At 43.0% G+C, this 21,518-nt stretch overlaps 2 protein-coding genes across 3 annotated transcripts in view; one reads left to right on the plus strand and one right to left on the minus strand.

Annotated features, from left to right (window-relative positions):
* The window catches only part of LOC119658353, an 81,069-nt gene that overhangs the window by 7,696 nt on the left and 51,855 nt on the right, over positions 1–21,518 (plus strand). Inside the window, exons 3-7 of one of the 2 annotated variants that reach the window (XM_038065711.1) lie at positions 4,261–4,486; positions 4,531–4,922; positions 9,568–9,719; positions 9,770–9,900; positions 9,962–10,047. In XM_038065711.1, the coding sequence (XP_037921639.1) occupies positions 4,261–4,486; positions 4,531–4,922; positions 9,568–9,719; positions 9,770–9,900; positions 9,962–10,047 (987 nt within the window). The remainder of the gene's footprint in view (positions 1–4,260; positions 4,487–4,530; positions 4,923–9,567; positions 9,720–9,769; positions 9,901–9,961; positions 10,048–21,518) is intronic. The other variant, XM_038065712.1, reaches the window with a different exon arrangement.
* On the minus strand, positions 18,926–20,851 carry LOC119658354 (J domain-containing protein DDB_G0295729-like). Its single transcript, XM_038065713.1, has 2 exons — positions 20,085–20,851; positions 18,926–19,193 (listed from the first exon to the last, which is right to left on the minus strand). Exons 1-2 carry the CDS (start codon positions 20,716–20,718, stop codon positions 19,165–19,167), a joined length of 663 nt encoding a protein of 220 aa, XP_037921641.1. The 5' UTR covers positions 20,719–20,851; the 3' UTR covers positions 18,926–19,164.

Here is a 21,518-nt window from a genome sequence, read left to right on the forward strand (position 1 = left end):
AGGGGCAGACAGAAGAACTGCAACTGAATTGCTAATTCGTTCAAAAATGAGCCTTATCACCGGATCTTGTAATGCATCGGCTCCCAAAAGGAAACTGCGTCCCGGGAAATTATCCACACTGTGCACTGGTAGACAGTTGAAATTGCAGGCGTATACAGGAATTGCCTTAGACTCACTCGTACTCGGCGCATTCAGCGCATGTTTGACAGCTGGTGTTTTCCCTCCAGCGGTTCAGGAATCTATCCTTGGACCCTTGGAATGCCTTATACGATAGCCTTCTATGACTTCAGATGCCTAATGATCGCATCTGGTCGGATACGCAGACGATACTCCGGCAGTAGTTATCACACGTACGGTTGAGCAAGCTCAGTGCACACTGGGAATAGTGATGCGACGAGTAAGCAGATGGATGGCTGAGCATGAATTCTTCCTAGCTCTGAGAAAACCGAAGTCGTTGTGCTGACCAAGGAGGCAATTCCAACAGTCCTCCTTTTTCAGATTGGTGGAACCATGGTTTCGTTGAAGCCGGCGGCAAAGTACCTCGATATGTAAAAGAGGAACGAAGACGGCTACGGTTTCGTATCAGGGCAAAGGCACTCATCGGACGCTGCCTCACCTTCGCCCTAGGAGCAGAGTGACCGAAGCGGCTCGCAGATGTTATACGCTCCCTTTTATAATTCGCAAAACACAACAATGTTGTGAATTATATTAAAAGTAAATCCGCCCATAGTTCGGACCAAAGCTTGGCTCGAGCTAGACCCTTTTTTTTAGGAATTGGAGAGTCCTAAGTCCGCATCCTCTTGATGCTGGGGCGGGCCAAATGGAGAGCAACTTGCTCTCATTCTTTATAGTCCACGGACTCCTCATTTTGACTTTAGCAACCAGGTTTTTGAACCCTGAGAGGGACGAAGACGGCTCCGGTTTCGTACCAGGGCAGAGGCAACTCATCAGACGCTACTTCACCTCTGCCCTGGGAACAGCGTGACCGAAGCGGCTCGCAGATGGTTTACGTTCCCTTTTATAATTGGCAAACATGACAAGGGTGTGAATTATATTCAACGTAAATCCGGCCACAGTTCGGACCGGCTTGGCCGGAGCAAGACACTATTTTTTGGGGAATTGTTGTGTTCAAATCACAAAAAAATAGCTATGTCACAGTAAGCTAAATTAATACGTGCATCCACACCATGATCTAGTTATAAGCATTTTCGCACAAAGCAAATATTAATTATTACAAAAGAATATCAGTTCAAAAAAATGCTGAACATGCGCTTGTGCCAGAATGAATGAATAGGTCATGTATACATAATATGTAAATTGTAAATTGCTTAGTTATAAGATTTTTTGTATAAAAACAAACGAATAGCAATTAAGGTTCCAGTTCATTACAAGCAAAAGCAGTGCCAAAATCAGTGTGGTTTCTTTTATTTCTTCTTGCTTTTTCTGTGTGCAATAATCTAAGGATTATTGTATTTATTCCGTCAGCCCATCACAATTTGAGGATTGCTATCCGCCCTTTTGAACATGAGGAGTCCTAAGTTCGTGTCCACTTGATGCCAGACCGGACCAAATGGAGAGCAATTTGCTCCCACTGTTTATGGTCCACGGACTCCTCTTTTTGAGTTTAACACCCAGGTTTCAAGACGGCTACGGTTTCGAAATCATTATAGGCACGCAGATCAGCTTCTTCGAGCAGATTCGCAACAATGTTTGGGATTGGCGACTGAGATCCAATGTCGGAGGTCTCTAATTCAGCAGGCATCGTCCGTCCTCCTTTACGGTTCCGAAACATAAGCTGACTTTTTCAGTAAGGTAATGTACCGTAAGCGCCTAGCGCAAGTATAAAGACGAGGGGCTTTGCGAGTTGCGTCCGTCTATCGTACCGTCTCGGAGTCAGCTCTAATGGTTTTAGCGGGAGTTATTCCAATCACTCTCCATTTTTTTTTTTTTTCGAAAAACAACAATTTTTTACTTCCTAGAATGAGTGAGTATAAACTTATAGGTAAATTAGGGACTACCTTAACAGTTAAACTTAATCTAAGGTATAATATAAAGCTTAAACTAACTTATTACTAAAAAGGTTATATGAAAAAAATATTTACATTGCATTTTGGAGGAAAAGTCGAAAAAACCTCCACTTGTTGAGCATATATAAAAACAGGATGGGACTGGGAGGGAAAAAGGACTGGGGTAGGATGGGAGGCATGCGGGAGAGGGATGGGAATTAAAAGCTGGGAGGGGTGCTAATGATGGGTAGGTTTAAAAAATTGGGAGTCGGAGAAATTGCCTGTGTAGAAGACTACTCTACCTAGGGGATCGAACAGACGGTTCTGGGACTGGAGGGATAAAAGGATCTGGGGGAACAGATGAGTCCGGAGAAGGTTATCTTCAACGATCTCGATCTGCATGGCATTGGCGACAAGAGGATTGGGATGGGATTGGCACTTGACCAGGAAGTTGAAGGCAAGACGGGCAAGGTAGGCGTCGATGCGTGGGGTTTGGCAGGACTCATAGAGGATCTGGAAATGTACTTGGAGCGGTCTTCGATCTTAAAGATGTTGGCGCAGTGGCGAAGGATCCTGCGCTCTCTGAGGCGGAGTCGCTCCATTTGGGATAGGGAGCAATTGGACCAGAAAATGAAGCCGAAGATGAGGAGCATTTTTCCATTTGGTGGGGAAGTGAGCGTTGAGGATCCAGTGGTTGATGATCGAGGAGAGTGTGGTGGAAATGTTGGGGCGCACTTTTTTAAAACTATGGAAGGGATTTTGTCAAGACCCACTGATTTTTTGTTCTTGGAGGCTGCAATTGCAGCTTCCACTGAACTTGGGCTGATAAAGTGGATGGGAGAAACATTATCATGTTCATCGGGATGGATAAGGGGTTGAGCAAAAGGTTTAGGTTGGGACTGGGTTGGCAAAAACTTGGTGTGGATTGAAGTTTTTCTAGGGTTTCGCTCACAACACATTCGAAGTGTTGATCGCGAATGTGGGGGGTGCAATAGTGCACTTGAAGGAAGTGGTCGGTTAGGATGTTCACCTTTTCGGGAGTTGAGATATTCTGTGGGAGGATGGTGGTTTGCTGGGAGGACTTGCCTAGACGAGGACAAGTTTTTCTGAGTTCCCTGAAGGTATCAGGGTTCAGCTCAATGTTGGAGAGGCGTTTGTGGAGGTGGTTGGTGTAGAGTGTTCTATTGTGGATTGACCTGTCAAGGGAAAGGATTTCATTACGGAGAGGAAAGGATTGCGGAGAGTATCTATTCCTAAATAGCCACTGCCTTAGGGTACGCTTGTATTTGATAACCACGAGGATATCGTCTGGGAGAGAAATAAGGTTGCGGTAGTTGAGGGACCGAGAAGGTTTGTCACATACTTGCTGAATTGCTTCAGTGTACTGACGAACTGTCCAATCTATAGTGTCATTGGAAACTGTTTAGTTGGTAGGGAGGAGGAGTGGTTCAAGTCTGGATTTAAGGGTGCGATGGATGAGTTTCCAGTTCGCCTTCTGGAAGTCAGGGACTAAAGTGGGAGAGGGCCTGGTGGCTCCGTCGGGGAGTGAAATCTCTAAGACCACGGCATCATGGTCACTGATATCGGGGGCTGTTTCTAGGAAGGGATAAGTATTGGGATTGGGTTTGATGGTGAGGTTGTTGCTGATTAGGAAGTGGTCAAGGTAGGAACAATCACTCTCTATGCTGCCGAGTGGAGGCTTATATACCTCAGGAAAGGCGGGGGAAATAAGGAAGCTCTCGCTTGTAAAGAGATGGCCCGTATTCTCTGCCCATGGCGGGAACCTTGGGAAACAGAATCGAAAGGTAGATGGACCGCGCATCTCATAAAAGACGTGCGCCGAAAGCACGGTGAAGATGACTATTACCTAACCCAGCGCCTCAGCAGTTGAGAAGGTTATTTCCTTTATTGGCTAAGTATTTGGTGAAAAAAAGACAACTACAGACTTCAGTATTTTATCTTTTCTGAAACTGAAGAAGGGACAGTTGGCCACGAACTATTGTATTTATTCTTCTTTGTTTCACCAAATTCTTAGTCAATATAACGCGTGCAGGGTGCTTCGATGACGGGCAATCGCGAGGACGCTGGCGCGGAGTAAGACTCCGTTTCTGGCGTGTGGGCTGCGTCGGCGGCGAGCAATCGTGGAGCACCACATATCTCTCAGTTTGCTGACGTTGAATGCCTAAAGTAGTGCGCATATTTTAGTGTTGTTTGCTTATTAATGAAATATTATTAATACGACGTTTCTTTTAAGGATATGTTCGGCTATGCTTTGCGTCACCCTCGACATCCAGCGCGGAACGGAATAGTCAACACAGCTGGCTTAACACCTCTAACGTTAGCTTGTAAACTTGGCCGCGCTGAAGTTTTCCGTGAAATGTTGGAGCTATCATCTCGCGAATTTTGGAGGTATAGTAACATAACTTGCTCCGGATACCCGTTAAACGCTTTAGACACACTTTTGCCTGATGGCAGAACTAGTAAGTTATTCTTTCGAAAAGGAATAAACAATTCGAAAATAAAGTGACCTTAATCCTAGATTGGAACTCAGCCCTGTTCATAATTTTGAATGGAACGAAGGAGGAACATTTAGATATGCTAGACGGGGGAATAATTCAGCGGCTGCTCGAAGAAAAGTGGAAAACATTTGCAAGAAATCAATTTCTTAAAAGACTTCTTATACTTTTCATACATTTATTCTTTCTATCGATATCTGTTTACCTAAGGCCAGTTTCAGAAAACGTAGAAAACCGGCATTACACTGTGGAATCAAATGACAAAGAAGGAATTGATGTTAAAAAAATAATTCGTTACTGTTGTGAACTAGCTACAATTGCCGGCGTGCTGAGCTATGTTATCTTTCAGCAAGGAGATGAAGTTAAAAACCAAGGGATAACCGCTTTCTTGAAACAATTGGTAAATATGCATTAATTTTCATGTTGGATATTTTTTATTAGGCAAACTGTTTATTCTGAAATTAATTTAGATTATTGTTTTATTATTAGTTTTATTGTTTTAAGCTTATTTTTAAGTTTACGATACGGAATTTTTCTCATAGTGCTATAGGTGAAGTGAAAATAATGCAGACTTTCTTGAGGCACTCTTTTGAGTCGACCCAGCTAAGTGAGTAAGTCGAAATGACTCGACTGACCGAAAAGTGTCATATTTCTCACCAAACTTGTAAGTTAAACTCAGCATTTTTTCCCACCTTGTCTAAGTTCAAACGGTGATAAAATTCTAATTATTAAATGAACGCAATAAAAAAGGTTCTTTATCGAATATGGCAATAGAATAACTTCGAATCTACTATTTTAACATACAAAATATATAGATACTTCTCTTAAAAGCTCTCCAGGACATGCAAATAAATTTATCATCTCTTCTATTGTGTAGGAGCTATCCATTGCTTTACTTAAGTGACATATAATTTAGTCGCTGCTTTAGCTCGCTACAGTAAATTTTTTCGACTAAAGCCCGTCATCCACATTCAATTCGGCCGTCAGTTATGCCGGGAAAGCCCGCAATGTACCCGGCCGCCATTAGAGATGAAAAAATAATCCATGTCCGGTACAAACTGCATAATGAGTGGTTCAACTCTGGATGTGGAAAGCCTTGAGATCAAAATTTAAGATATTTTTGTGTGTAAGCATTTATCATTATTTATTTCAGAAATGTTCACCAGCGTTAAAGGTGCCCATTAAATTCTAGCTCAGAGCTTAAAGAAATATGAAATTCTCACTCACAGTCTAAACAAACATGTCTGGCCGGTTGGCCGAATCGTTTTTCATTCGATAGCCGGCCTCCTAAACAATTCAAGTTGGTAGAAAAACTACATACTACGGCCGTCGGTCAAATGCAGGCTTTTAGGGAGTAACTGACAGGCCACACAGGACGTGGATCGCGTTTAAGGAGGTCATCCCGTGTGAAGGCCGTTTTTTTTCGCCTTTTTTTGAAAAATTATTTTCGAGGACTGGATAAAGATAGAAACGTGATTTTTTCACCACATTTTTATTGATATCTCTAGTATATCTGATATCGTAGCTAGTTTTTGGAATACGTGTCAATTTATGCACCCATCTCCAAAAAAAGGTGTTTTTCTGCTGCCACGCTGGAGGGCGCTGTGTTCATCTGAGGAAAAAAAACTAAACGGCATTTTAATGTGGACAATATTCCAGGTCCGCAAACTAGGATAATTAGAAAATATTAAAAGGTAAATTTTTGGTGGGCTTTTAAACTTAATTTTTTGGATTTTGGTGTTTTTTACGGCTTTTTTTATGAATAAAAAAAACGACCCGTCCGATTGCAATTATCCTAGTTTGCGGACCGTAGAAATATGTATTAAAGAAGTCGTGAAAATATCAAAGAATTTGTTTGGATAGATTTTGAGCTATGGTGGCAGCCGATTTTCAAGATGCAGTTTCGAGAAAAATGCATTTGAAAATTTAAATGTGATTATCAACAGTAAAATTTTAATAATAATAATAATCCTTGGCACAACAATCCATATTGGATCAGGGCCTTGAAATGTGTTAGAGCACTTCATTCAAGACCGTGACGGATCACTACAGTATACTGTAGGAGGCAATGTGGTCAGCATTGCGCTCGCCCGAGATTATTACCCTGATTTGGCTCGGGTACTCATTCACAGCTGAGTCGACTGGTATCCGACGTCAAATCACGATACAAATTCCACTGCCACCAGTGAGATTTGAACCGCGACCTTCCGTACGACAGCCTTGCGCTCTAACCACTCAGCTATCCGGAATTTTAACTCACCATTAATCTGCTCTACCTGGTCCATAGAGAGCACCCTCCGTTTCTTTAAAAAAGTCTTGTAAGGCCGATTGTTGCTCTCTGGTTTCAATTCTGGCTCTTTTAGCGAGGTTAGTCGACCGTCATTCGGACCGCCAAATTCGCGCTTCATTACGGCGGTCGACATAAACCTTACATATGTGACCAGCTTGACATCCGATTGTCACTAGGATTTTGAGAATGACATTGAATCCTTCATTGAAAATAATTACAGCCAGAAAAGTGGCTATTTCTACGACCTTACCCCAGAATGAAGGTGTTTAGGAGCGAAAGTCCAGATCAATGCATTTAACGACTCATTGTTATTCTGGGTCTCTGCTCCTAAACATCTGTTCAAGAGATCATCTCGTGACAAATCTTCATTGATTGGTTTGATGACTGTTTGAACTTCTTCAGTCAAATGTACCTTCTTGTGGTGGAAACTATCCAGTTCTCCTTTAGCTTCCGCTTTGCGCTATTTGCACCAATGTCCTCGCCTGCTCGACAATTTTGATGCTGAGGGTTTTCATTTGTAGAATATTTATGGAAGAAATTTGCCCAAATTTCTTGCTTCATTCCTTCTATCGAATTTGCGTGTCGACGAATAGCTAGCCCAAAAAATGTAGTGAGGTCGTTAATAACCTTATCAGTAAGTTTTCCAGCCCCTTTTCCACCAATGCCTTAGTGATTCTTCTTTGCATTTCTAAGCCGCGTTCCCATTCTTTTCTCGACATGTCCTACGCATTCCTTTTTTACTGCTACGTATATTTTATCATTTGCAGAAATTTACAGAAATACCGGAGAAAACTCCAGCAAAATCCAATATACAATATACAAAACTTATCGCAATTGGAACATCCATGTTCATGCTTGCTAAAAGTTTCTTTGCTGATGTTGATGCGAAGTACTTTTTCTTCTCTGATAAGTATCGATTCCCATGAAATACTCGTTTTTTAGTGCGAGCATGACGTTGAAAATTAAAGCGATCTCCCTTCGTACAACCCATTTAAAAAAATCATTGAACACACAAATAGCACAATACTTACAACAAAATATAACTGAGCTATAGCTTGAAAGCCTTTCTGTGCTCACTCTAGTCTGGATTATCCTTTTTATTCCAAACAGAAAATAAGTTTAGACAATTGAACAGCTTTCCATCTTTTTATATTTATATCTGTGTTCGAATTTATAAGGCTCATGTAAAAAACTAACAGTTAAAAAAAGATTCGATGCTCTTTCTTATCGAGTACTCTAGTCGCGGCTGCAAACTCCTTACCTGTTTAACGCTGTAATTTCTGAACGACTCGGCATATCGGAAAATCCCTTTGCCCACGTATTCTCTACTATATATAGATACAATTCTTGCAAAAAAAAATCGATTTCTCCAACCCGACACACGGGATGACCCCCTTAAGTGATTAATGTCCCGACAACAGGTCCTCAACAATCTAGATCGAGCTGACCACCGGTCCGCCTTATCTCCCAGTTCAACTCCCATAATTTTCGCTGTCAAAATGGACCCCACCGTCCGCATTTTCGCTCTAATATTTATATTTTTTTTAGCTTTTTAACTTACCCACACGCTGATCTAAGTAATCTCATTACCTCCGGTGCTGCGGTGGTTGCCGAACGTAGGGCGGTTAGTTTAACGCAGAACTACAAACGGCTTGGGGTGCAAGTGGACCCACGACACCAGTTATCTATATTTTTTTAATTTTGAGTAAATAAATATTATTTGTGTTTTTCCCATTAATTTGAAACGAAAATGTCATGAAATGCATTTCTTCAGCTACGATGATGAAATCCGCGCACGGTTGTTGTCAGCCAACAGAGCCTATTTGAGCTTACAAAGACTGTTCCGCTCGAAACGTCTCACCATAGGGTCAAAGCTCTTACTCTACAAGACTATGATCTTGCCAGTCCTCATGTATTCCTCGGAAACTTGGGTTCTTAGCAAGAAAAATTGCGAACTCTTGGCCGCGTTCGAGAGAAGAATCCTCCGAAGAATTTTTGGCCCCCTACATGAGGATGGACGATTCCGTAGCCTGCACAATGACGAAATCTATGAGTGATCCATGACCGTTCGGTTGTGGATAAAATCCGGCTCAATAGGTTACGGTGGGCGGATCACTTAATCCGTATGGATGAGGATGATCCCACCCGGAAAGTCTATAAGGGAAATATCTATGGTAGAAAAAGAAGACGAGGCAGACCCTGCCTAAGATGGAGCGATGGCGTAAGCCAGGACGCCAGACAGCTTTTGGGGATATCGAATTGGTGGACCTCGGCGCAAAACCGGGATGTCTGGAGTTCCTTATTAAGGCAGGCCTAGATCGGATACCGGTTGTTGCGCCGTTGATGATGATGATGAAATGTTGGGATAGGAGTTAGCAAATTGAAAGGAGTAAATTGGGAAAGCTAAGGGATGGCAAAACGTGAGAAAAGGATAAAACGTTGTTGGATATTACTAAATACATTCTCTCGTCAGATTGTCCTTGGACGAGTCGAATTAAACAACACACATGTCGCAAAGCTGCGGAGACGACAGGATGCTCGTCGTTCAGTTAGGCAGTTTCATAGAATGAATCCAGTCTTACTTTAAAACTCTACATTCTGATCTCTTCTTCCTTTACTTTGTAACTAACACCAAATTAAAACCTGTTTTAGAAAGCATTAATTAAGACATTTCATTTGGTACTCCACATGCTTAGAAAAGCAGAGTGTACATTACCTTGAATCGCAAGTAATATAGCATGTTTTTTCATTCCAGTCACACGCTCCAGCCAAAGCCATTTTTCTCGTATCAAATTTGTTGATTTTGGCTTGCATCCCTTTTCGAATAATAGGTGACACAGACACCGAAGAAGCAATTTTAGTATTCGCAGTTCCTGGTAGTTGGTTTCTTCTAATGTTTTTTGCAGGGTAATTATCATGAAGAATTCATTGAATAGAACTAACCAAATACAATTTAGGGCTGTCCGCCTAACCGGTCCGTTTGTGACAATGATATATTCCATGTTGACTGGTGATATGTTCACGTTTGGAATAATCTACACTATCGTTCTCGTTGGATTTTCTCAGGCATTTTTCTTTTTATTTAAAGGTGAGCTACTCCAAATTATTATAAATATTTATCTACTCAAATGCAACTTATAATTTTTTAGGGCATCCTCAGATCCAGTCAACCCTTTTCAATACTTATCCGAGTACGTGGATGGCACTTTTTCAGACGACGTTAGGAGATTACAATGTAAGACATTTCACTATTAGCACTTCTTCAAATTTTTATGATTTCTGATTTATCTTTTGAGTTATCTAATGTGGAAAAGTTGAAATCCCTTGGAATCCATTCTTAATTTAAAGTTGTATTCATTCTATATTCAATGGACTAGATTTAGAAAACAAGTCGAGACACCGGAAGTGGACGCTTCAAGTATGAAAGGTTTTGTGCATTTTTTTCATAAAAACATTTCAGTGGACATTTGTCCGATTTAAAACCTACCATTTAGAATATATATATAATTGGGGAAAACAATTCAAATTCTTTTAATGGGACCCCAGGGACACGAAGACAGTACCCAACACGGTTAAGGGTCGTTCAACAACATCAGAGCAGCTCTTCGCCCTTGGATGTTTTGGCGGTTATGTCGTCAACCACCAGGGACGGGAGACCTAGGCGTCGTATGGTTTGGACGAACCAACTCAACGAATTCATCGTCCGCGCCTATTACCGGACGGATTTGGAACGGAATCCATCAGGGTACAGACATCGACTACATGACGCGTTCATAACCCGATTTCCGGAGCTAAGTCTTGTTCCGGAACAGAACGTCGTCAACCAGTACCGGGTGATCGTGAATAACAACCGAGTTGCCTTACCAACTAGGCAACAAATCTTCCAAGAGGTTTCACTTGAGCTCGGGCTGGAGTCATCAAATTACCGGACTAGTCAAAGGAGTAACACAAGTACTCCACCTGTCCATAAATCCAGTAGTCAGGAGAAGCTTAGTAACTGGGGATGTCGACCCAATTTATAATGAGGCTTTGACCGCATTCCAGGTCGCATTCACAGAGTATGCTGAGACTCTCCCAGACGCTAGGCCAAAGATCCCAAAACTGAAGTTTACTTCGGCAACTACTAACATCATTGCTGTCGTTGACAGAATTTTGGCTGATCGTTTGGCTAGCGAGATTACTGCTACAGAGGTTCACAGCCTGATCTACGTTGCAGCTGCCACGGTTATTCGTCTCCATAATCGACATCTTAGAGCGAATAACAAAGGTATGCCCGGAAGGACTTTACCGTTCTGTGTGTTTCGACTCAACAAATGAGTCGAAAAGTTGAGAAAGGAGATTGGTCGTGTGACGCAAGCACTCCTTGGAAATCCATCACCGAGAGTGCATAGATGCGTTGCGAACATCATTGGAAGCTACCATCTGTCCAATGATATGCCAATCGAAGAAATCCTCGAGGTGCTGAAGCAGAAACTTGCGGTATGCTCAAATCGCATCCGTAGGTATCAGAAAAGCTATCAGCGAAGGACAGACAACACCTTGTTCTTCCAGAACCAACGGGGATTCTACAAAAATCTCACCAACTCAAGTCGGGAAAGCAACCTCGATCTGGATCAGGCGGAAGACTTCTGGAGAAGTGTTTGGAGCGAATCCAGCCGTTGCAATTTAGAAGCAGCGTGGCTCCCACACCTTATGCGTTCATGCGAGGCCCTCCCCGAAATGACCATGCCTGACGTAACTGAAGTCGACGTTGAAGCAGCCCTTGACAAGGCAGGTAACTGGAAGGCGCCAGGAGTTGACAAGATTCACAACTTCTGGCTGAAGCGGTTCAAGAGCACTCACAGGATATTGGCAAATCAATTTAATCAGATGATTGCTTATCCTGATTTAGTTCCACCATTTTTCACCAAGGGGATAACTTTCCTCATCCCCAAGGAACAGGGTGTCTCTTGCCCTTCAAAATGTCGACCAATTACTTGTCTTCCTACCGTCTACAAGGTCTTCACTCCAGTTCTGTGCGCGAACATCTCAAAACATCTTGATGTTCATAAATTGATAGCTGAGGAGCAAAAAGGATGCACAAAAGGCTCCCGAGGCTGCAAAGAACAGCTTGTAATCGATACGGTAGCTATAAAGCAGGCTGTCCACCAAAAACGAAACATCTCGTTAGCCTACGCCGATTATAAATCAGTCTTTGACTCCATATCAAATTCGTGGTTACTACAAGTGTTTTGCTTGTATAAAATCAACCCGAATGTCGTTCTTCTACTGAGAACAGTAATGTAGAATTGGAGCACGAAGCTATCGGTATCTTCGCAAACATCAGGAGAGATACCAATCAGGCGTGGCATTTTCCAAGGCGATTCTCTAAGCCCACTGTGGTTTTGTTTGGCTTTGAATCCGCTATCCCATCTTTTGCATGAAAGCAAATACGGGTTCCAAGTCAAGCATGGCATATTGTCGAAATGTACATTAAGTCATTTGATGTACATTGACATCAAATTGTATGCCAAAGACTAGAACCAACTTCGCTCCTTGCTGGACATCATCCAGTTTAGCAGGGATATCGGCATGCAGTTGGGTTTGGAGAAATGTCGCACAAAAACAATTGTTCGGGGAAAACACACCGACAACGAAGGATACAGCCAAAATAACATCCGAATTGAGGGTATGGATTCGGACGACGTGTACAAATACCTCGGCATATTGCAAGCAACAACACCTGCTGTGGCAATAATCAAATCTAAGTTGCTGGGGGAATTTGAACGGCGTCTGGATCTTGTCCTTAAAACTGAGCTGAACGGGACAAATAAAATCATGGCAATCAACACCTTCGCCATTCCCGTCCTTCTATACACTTTCGGTGTGATACAGTGGAGTAATACTGATTTAGAATCTGTCAATAGACGGGTAAGGGTAGTTCTTGCAAACAACAACATGCACAATAGAGCTGCCGAAAAATTGAGGAACACTATTCCACGTCATCAGGGAGGAAGGGGGGTGCTTGATTTAAAAACGTTGCACTACAATCAAGTGCATTCTCTTCGTGAGTTTTTCTATGAGAAGTAATCCTCTAGCCAAATACATCAGGCTACCATCATGGAAGATAATAAATTATCTCCTTTGAACTTGAGAAGCAGAGAATGGGATCCCATGTCGAATGTTACTTCAGTCCAACAGAAGATCGATATGTGGAAAGAGAAACCCATTCACGGAGGTCATATAAAAAATTTGTTGTTGTCAGGCATTGACATCGAAGCCTCCAACAAATGGTTGACAAATGGTGTACTTTTCTATAAGACCGAAGCATTCCTAACTTCAATTCAGGATGCTTCGCTCCCAACAAAAAATTATAAACGGTACATTCTTCACTACTCCTTAATCACTAACTCCAGTTGTAGGTTATGCAACTGTGAAGAGGAGACCATCCAGCACATAACATCTGCGTGCAAGATGATGAGCAGTACCGAGTACACCAATCGTCATAACTCCGTCTGCAAGATTCTCCATCAAAACCTTACGTTGAAGTATAACTGAGTGGTAACCTACCATCCTTACTATAAGTATACTCCGCAGAGAATCTTGGAAAATGATCGGGTCAAACTACTGTGGGATCACACTATTGCCACCGACCACAGTGTTAATCATAACAGACCCGATCTAGTTCTGCTTCTGAAGGAAGAACGAGCGTGCTTTATAATCGATGTAGTCGTACCGTTAGACCGGAATACTGTTGAAAAACAGCACGAAAAAATCCGGAACTACGACCCATTGGCAGACGATATGAAGCAGACTTGGAGACTACAAAAGATCGAAGTAGTCCCAGTGGTAATTTCAGCGAACTTACATAAAGCGTTGAAAACGCTCGATCTTAGGGCTGCAAAAAGCGGTTATCCTTGCAACCTGTGCTAGCCCGAAGAATCCTGTCCGGTAACAATCTGACCTAATGGGTTTCAGTCTTGATCCGCACTGTCTTCGATATAAGATCCATGTCTCTATAGTGTAGAACCACCGCGTCATTGGCTGAAGTGTTTGCGACAATTGGGATGTAGGAATACATTTTCGCATGGTCGCACACAGTTTGCGTTAAAACGCATCATCGCTGTGATGCGGGCCTTTGGATGTTGCCTTCAGCCCATCTTTAGGTTGGTCGCCCCTCGGTCCGGTTGGGCGGGAAGAGGGTCCGTGGGCTTTTTTAACTATATATACATATGTGATGAGAGAACATCCACTTTCGCGTGATTTTCAAGTTTTGAATTTACACAAAACCGACAACTTTGACCTATTATAACTTGGTTAGTAATAGTGCGATTTCTGCCAAACTTAGCAGAATCATACTTTATGTTATAGTCTACATTGCTGCTGGTGATGCTATGATGAACTTATGGGGGGTTTTGCAGTCAATCACTAAAAATTGTAGTAATATACTATTATTAACGTTATGTGAACTGATATCAATGTGGAGGGTATTTCGGAGCCTAGGCAACATATAGTGACAGCTCTCCGTTGTTTTACACAAAACCTTAAAAAGAACATTTGTTTAGAACTAGTAGAACCGTTAGAAGCTAGAATTTCATTCACCAATTTACAAAGGTGATCTCACACCCATTCTATACGGGACGAAGGAAGAATCATTATGGTATAGATGCCCTATAGCGGTTCTATAATAATCACTCTTCATAGATGTCTGATAGTGCGTGAGAATACAGCAGAATTGAAGTCGGAAGTGAGTTTTTAATTCAAAAATATTATTCGAAGCGTTGCTAAAAGTTAGGTTTAAATAAAAGACAAGCGAACATTAATGGTGGCAACAGTAGCCAGTGGGATAAAACGGTCCTGGGAGAGTCCATCAGAGACAAGCTAAAAATCACTGAAATGGCTGTTGGCTGATAAGGATATTGATAGATCAGTTCCCGAAATAGAGCAAGTACCGAAAAAAATTAAAGTACCGCCTCACGTTGTAGCTCCGTGAACTTTCACGGAGACCATTCTCGCCATGCTTGGCGAACTGAAAATTGTTAAATTTTCTATTAAAATTATGACAGACTTATTACAGATTATTGCAGACTTTTGCTAGAGGATATTGCGGATTATAATAAGTTATTGACTTACCTAGCGGCCAGAAACGTTAAATACTTCACTTAGCAGCGGCCAGAATTACGCCCCATCCACATATGGTTATCAGGGCCTCATGACATGCCCTGCGAACAATTAAAGAAGTATTTGAAGGTCGACCTCAACATTCCCTACTTGGATGTAAAAAAATCAAGTGAAATAAGGAGGTGCTAAATAAAATCGTTTATCTCCTCTATCTGGAAAGGGGAACGAAATTGAGTTCGCTCAGAGCGAATAAAACTATTATATTATGCAGGAGATGGTTTTCCCATTGTCATCTCACTACGAAGTGCATGATTGGTAGGGGAGAACATCACTTTTCGCATTGCGAATTTAACGATCGAGAGCCTAATCGCATCAAATGCGCCAACTGCGGGGAACGTCACATAGCCAGCGACAAAGAAGGAAACTGCTCAACTCAACGTTCAATCAGCGAATTTTAGCGATAATCTTTTCTCTGCACAGGAGCTTCTGCTTCTATCACGGGAACTTTTGCAACAATTATCCCGTTGCAAAAATAAAAACGAACAATTCGATGCCTTAGTTAAATTAACTATCAAATTCTACTATAAATGATTGATATGGACGGCTAGAAGTCTAGCAAATAAGAAAACTGAATTTTTCGAATATTTATCGACAACTAAAATTAACATTGCATTAATTTCGGAAACTTGGTTGACGAGTGACAGTGTTTTAACGGATCCAATTTTTTTTTAATATAGAAAGTATGAAAAGCAATCTGCCTCGCTTCTGATAGATCCACTCGGTGACACACCGGGTGAGTCTTTCTCCTTGATCAGGTGAAACACCTGCTCAAGTCAAAACCAAGTAAAGTTCGCCTTTCAAGTCTGTCAGTATGTCGATTGGGTGAAACACCGAATGAATCTGTCTTCCTTAATTGGGTGGAACACCGAATTAAGTTTAGTCCAGTCGAGTATATTTCCAAATCTTCCAGCAGCATCACTGGAGAAGAATAATGACTTAGTTCTTCGGGACTTGAAAATACACTGAATTCTTTATTTTCATTTCATTTCATTTCATTTATTTACTGATAGTGACTTACAACTAAACAATGATTACTTAATGCTAGCTTAATAACGGCTAATAGATCTTAACGCTATCAAAAGGGTGACTATTACATAGTTTGGCCAACCCGACCTTCTCTGTAATCTACTTTACTGTGTATATTTTTATTTATACATCGATCTTGACAATTTATAAAGCACTTGGCATTTTCAAACTGCGCCCGCACTAAAGGCGCGAGAAGGTGAAATTTTACTTACTTAACCTAGTTACATATAACTTAACCTAACTTATTTTAACTTAACCTAATTTAATCTAACTTAATCTAACTTAATCTAACATAATTAATCCTTAACTAATATTTACAATAAGCACATTACAATTTCTTGTGCTTATCCTCTATCCACCCCTACCAGGCAAGGAGTTTCAAAAAGGGTTAGGATTTTGGGTCTTAGAGATGAACTCACGATTTGGCAGGGCCTTAAGAATGTGGCCAATGGGGAGGTTTTACTCTGTTGGTAGAGTTGCCGAATTAATGGGTTGGGGTGGTCCTCCGTTCTTTCGAAGAACCTTTCCATTATTGTGAGAACGTGTTCTCGAAGTGGTTTGACTTTGGCTCGCCTATACACTTCGGCGTTTTTGCCGATCTTTTTTGTTTTCCAGTTGTAAGACAAGCCTGTACAATGTCTAAGGATTCGGCGTTCGAATGACTCGCATTTTGCCATTGCTTGGTTGGAGCAAGAGATCCAAGTTGGTGCTCCGTAACAGATAACGGGTCTTATAAGGGCCTTATACAGGGTCAGTTTGGTTTTGGTGCTGAGACCTACTGTCTTGCGAAGAAGATAGTAGATGCTACTGACTGCACCGCGTGCCTTGCTGATAGCGAGCTGAAGGTGGGGTTTGAACTTGAGGAGTTCGTGCAGGGTTACTCCCAAGTATTTGATCGAAGTAGATCCGCTCACTGTGGTGTTCCCGATTCTCATTTTCAAGCGTTTAGCTTTCTTATGGATGCCTCTAGAACCTAAGTATCTAGATTTTCTCCTAAAGGTGCAGATTTGCGTTTTTCCCTCATTAATCTTGATTCCCCAACTACGGTAGTACCTGCAGAGATTTACAATGTATTTCTCAACCGCTTTGGCTGCCCTGTTGGGGTGGAGGTTCGAAGCGAAGATAAGCGTGTCATCGGCGAATTGAATCAGTTCAACGCCGTCATCAGGGATCGGAACGTCAGCCGTGAAGATATTGTAAAAGGTTGGCCCTGAAATGGATCCTTGCGGTACACCCGACGTTACCAGCAAGAGATCGGAGAATTCATTCCCCACGCTGACATAAAAGTGCCTATCTTCGAAGAAACTTAACGCAAGTCTAATTATCGGGACAGGGAAGTCATTATCTATCAATTTGTATATAAGTCCGTTTACCCACACGGAGTCGAAGGCCTTTTCCAAATCTAACGCACATGCTACTGTGGGTTTATTGTTGACGTTAAGTCTTGAGACGACAGTGTCGTGTAGGTAGCTCAGCGAGTGCTGGGTTCCGTGTTTAGAGCGGAATCCGAACTGGTGGTCAGGGATAACTTTGTTGAGATTACAATGCTGGACTAGCCCAATTGTCCATGCTTTCTCAAACAGTTTGCCAAGGTTCGATAATAGGGAAATGGGCCTGAAATTGCTTGGCTCGTTGGAGGTTCCTTTCTTTCGGATCGCAATAATTTTTGCCACTTTCCATGTGGATGGAAAGTAGCCGTTATTAATACAGTTGTTGAAAACTGCTAATAAAAACTTCAGTGAGGCTCTGGGGAGGTTCTTTATGACGAAGTTCGGGATTTCATCAGGCCCGGCTGACCTTTTACCGTTGAGGTTTCTGGTTAAGTCGGTGAGTTGAGGTAAACTCAGAAAATGTTGCGATTCCGATGGCTTGACTGAGGTGTTGGTTGTGGTGAATTTTGTTAGCTTCTTGGAGCTCTCAGAGACGAAGGCCTTGATTGTTGAATCAACAATCGACGATATAGCCGGGTTGTTTTGAGGCGGAGGGGAATTGAGCTGAGTCTCAAAAGATTCCGCGAGAACTTGCGCTTTCCTAGCGTCACTGCAGATGTGCTCCCCGTTCTTGGAGAGAGCGATATTGCGGGACTTATGTTTGCCGGTTAGCCTGTTTATATGCTGAAACATATCTGGGCCGGGCTTAATATCTGCTAGTTTCCTTGTCAGTTCTTTGTTGCGGAAATTCGCCACTCTTTGCCGAATTATTGTACTCAGACAATTAATCCGGGAAAGCAATGCTTTATACTCAGCATTAACTTTATTTCCGAGTTTGTGGAAAATCCGTTTGAGTTTCCTACGCCATATTTGCCTGACTTTCATGTGGAGCATGATATCGTGAGGGGCTGAGTTATATTGTAACTCGTCGACTTTGATGAGCCTTGTGTTTCTGCGTGTAGCAGTATTAATGGCATCTGTGGCCAAGGTGATGGCTTCGTCGATCTCCATGTCTGATAGATTACGGTCAGTTGCGAGTTTTTTCAAGTTCAGCCTTGGTGCAAGGTCTGCCTTGAATTTGTCCCAGTCAGTGTGGGCGAAGGACCTTACGGTGGTCATCACTCGCTTTCGCAGTTGGGAGGACGAGGACAGTTTAAGTTGTACTGCGAAATGGTCAGACATGCCTGGTAGAGTAGTGCACGATATTACTTCAAAGTTCAGGGAAGTTTCCTCAGATAGGAGGAAGTAGTCAATGGTTGATTGGCTACTGGGTCTTGTCGGAGTATCTGGCAAGACCAAATCGACATAGGCTGGCGAGTAAGGGTCTTGGATCCATTTAAGCAGGGTTTCCCCATTTTTATTTACTGCCGTATCGCCCAAGGAGGTGTGCCTAGAGTTGAAGTCGCCACCGAAAATGAGGTACTTGTATTTTAACTGGAGATTGCCCAAGATCTTAAGATCTTGTCCCAGTTGCTCATTTAGACAGTTGCATTTGATGTAGACGGAAACTACCAAAATCCGTCTGCCATCAGTAGTTTTTACTATTGCCGCCGTAGCGGAAGAGGTGAGCAGGTTTCGTATAACGACTTCCTCAAATTCATAGTCTTTTCTGACTAAAAGGGCAGCGCCAGTGTTGTTGTCGTTCCGGATAATATTATACCCGGTGAATTGCACGTTATGCCTGCTATTGAGATGAGTTTCTGAGACGCAGTATAGGTCTGCTTTCAGACTGTCAATCAACACTTGGGCAGTGGCACGTTGGGCGTGTGAGATCAGGGACGCGGAGTTAAAGGTGACGATATTTAACTCCATAAGTTCATCAGAAGTTTTATTGCAGCGAATTGACGCTGCTCGTTGGTGGAGGCCGTCGCGAGGGATTGCACCAATTCGCGGAAGGCGTTTGGTGCGGGGGTGGGAGCAGGTTGTGCTGCCACTCTTGGTGCAGAGTTCCTGGCAGCTTGCGCGTACGATACGCTGGGTCTGGCAAAGCTTTGTGACAGTTGTGTCACTGCGTGCTTGGCTCGGGAGCTTTCGTTCGCTCTTCTTTGCTTGGCAGCTTCCTTCCTAGCTACCATTTCTTTATAAGCTGGGCACCCGCGGTAACTCGCTGGGTGGCCTGCTTGCCCGCAGTTGCAGCAGAGTACTCCTTCGGCTGCAGTCCTCGTGCATTCCCCACGAGGGTGCGCTTTCGAGCACTTGACACATCTGTGTACTATTGTGCAGTTTTGGGCAATATGTCCGAAGTTCTGGCAGTTGTAACACTGCACTTCTTCGAAGCTCATGACTTTCTGCCAGGAGATCTTTTGATGAAGGATGTATCTAACCTTCATCACTTCGGTGAGCTCTTGAGAGGGCTCGAACGTGGCTATAAATAGTCCCGATTGAGATTTCATCGGGAGAGCAGGGACTTCTCTATGCAGAGCTTTGTCTCTGCGGGTGACCAAGTTCGCCACCGTGTTGAGTTTGAACTCAGGGTGGTCGGCTTGCAGTTCCTGCAGGATGTCCGTGGGGTCCGTTTCCCTGTGGAGCCCTCGGATAATTAGGGACTGATTTCGCAAAGAAGGCGGGGTCCGGGTTGTGGCGTTAAGCCCTTGCTCTTTAATGAGCGCGAAGACCTGGGCGTGTTCTTCCGCCGTCTCCGTAAAGATGAGGGTTCTATCCGCCCTCGTGTTTTTTAGGGATGCTTTCAATCCCTTGGCTTTAATTAGTCGGAGGAAATGGGGCACGTTTAAATTGTAGTCGGTAATGGCTGGAATTTTAACTTTCTTGGTTTTCAAGGACGGGGAAGGATTTGCGGATGGCTGTGGTGGCTGTGGTGGGGCGGTTACAATTTTCGCACTAACCTTACTTTTCTTTATGCTTTTCCGGCTCCGGACAAAGTTGAAGGGGTCCTCATCGATGATGACCTCAGGGAAGGATGCAGGGGATCCCACGATGTCCATTGCGAGGGCTTCCTGCTGTTCCTGTTGTTGCGGTTGCTGTTGTTGATGCTGTTCTTGTTGTTCTTGCTGTTGTTGGTGAATTCGTTGCTGTTGGTGAATTCGTTGCTGCTGAGCTGGTGTCGGCCCAGAGCGGACCGTCTCCTCTAGCAACGCTAGCTTCTGCTGCAGTTGCTGGATGAGCAGCTGCTGGCACTCTAGCTGCTGTGCCATGGCCGCTCTTTCGCACTTCAGGTCTGCAATCTCCTTTTGCAGACCCGAAGTTCCCTCGTTGTCGTCGGGGCCCGTGCTCCCCTCCTCCTCGGATGACATCTCCCCTGGGAGTATTATCTTACTCCTCTTGGCGGACATTCTGTCCCCAAGCCCGTCCTGCGTGGCTGTATATCGGTTGCTCTTGCTATCTGAAATAACAAAAGAATTTTGTAGTTAACTTTTCAATTTTCTGTACAGTGTCTCAAAATTTTTGAGACGCACTGTAAAACGTGTACTGGACGATATTTCCTTTAGGTATCTTCCTCCACTCTGGCAAATCACTTTTCACTTTTCGTTTTGTTTTTTCTTTTTTCCGAACACTCGGTGCAGTGATTTTATCACCGCGCACTGTAATTCACTTTTCTTCTTTATTCTCTTCATCACATCTGTTCGCTTCGAAGTTTCGGAGCGAACTGAATTCTTTATTGATTGATCTCGCTTAAATAGTAACAAAAGTGCTTACATTCTAATATCAAAAAGTATACAAAATGCTTACTTGCTATGTAGAAAAATTACGAATTGCTTACATGCTAAATATGCGTGCATGCGGAGAATATTCACCTCCGATATGCAAATATTCTTTGCATACACCGGATGCGCGAGCAGATGGGTTTTTTTGACTGCTGCCTGAACACAATCTAACCTAGGAACAACAACTATTGAATCTATTGGAGTAAAGGTTAAACTTCAGTGTGGCTCAGATTTGGATATGTGTGTGTGTGTGTGTATGGTGGGGGAGAAGCTACAGCTTCTGAGCACTCAGGCCGTGTTGGCCTATTGTACTCGCCTCCCCCGTCTAACGGAATATTCCGGATTCGTTAACGTATCGCAGGATTTCCGTTAGTGGATGTGATGCTACCCGTCGCAATTGGAGAACTTGGGCACCAAAGATCTGATGC

This window comes from Hermetia illucens, chromosome 5, assembly GCF_905115235.1.
Source record: "Hermetia illucens chromosome 5, iHerIll2.2.curated.20191125, whole genome shotgun sequence".
Lineage (NCBI taxonomy): Eukaryota > Metazoa > Arthropoda > Insecta > Diptera > Stratiomyidae > Hermetia > Hermetia illucens.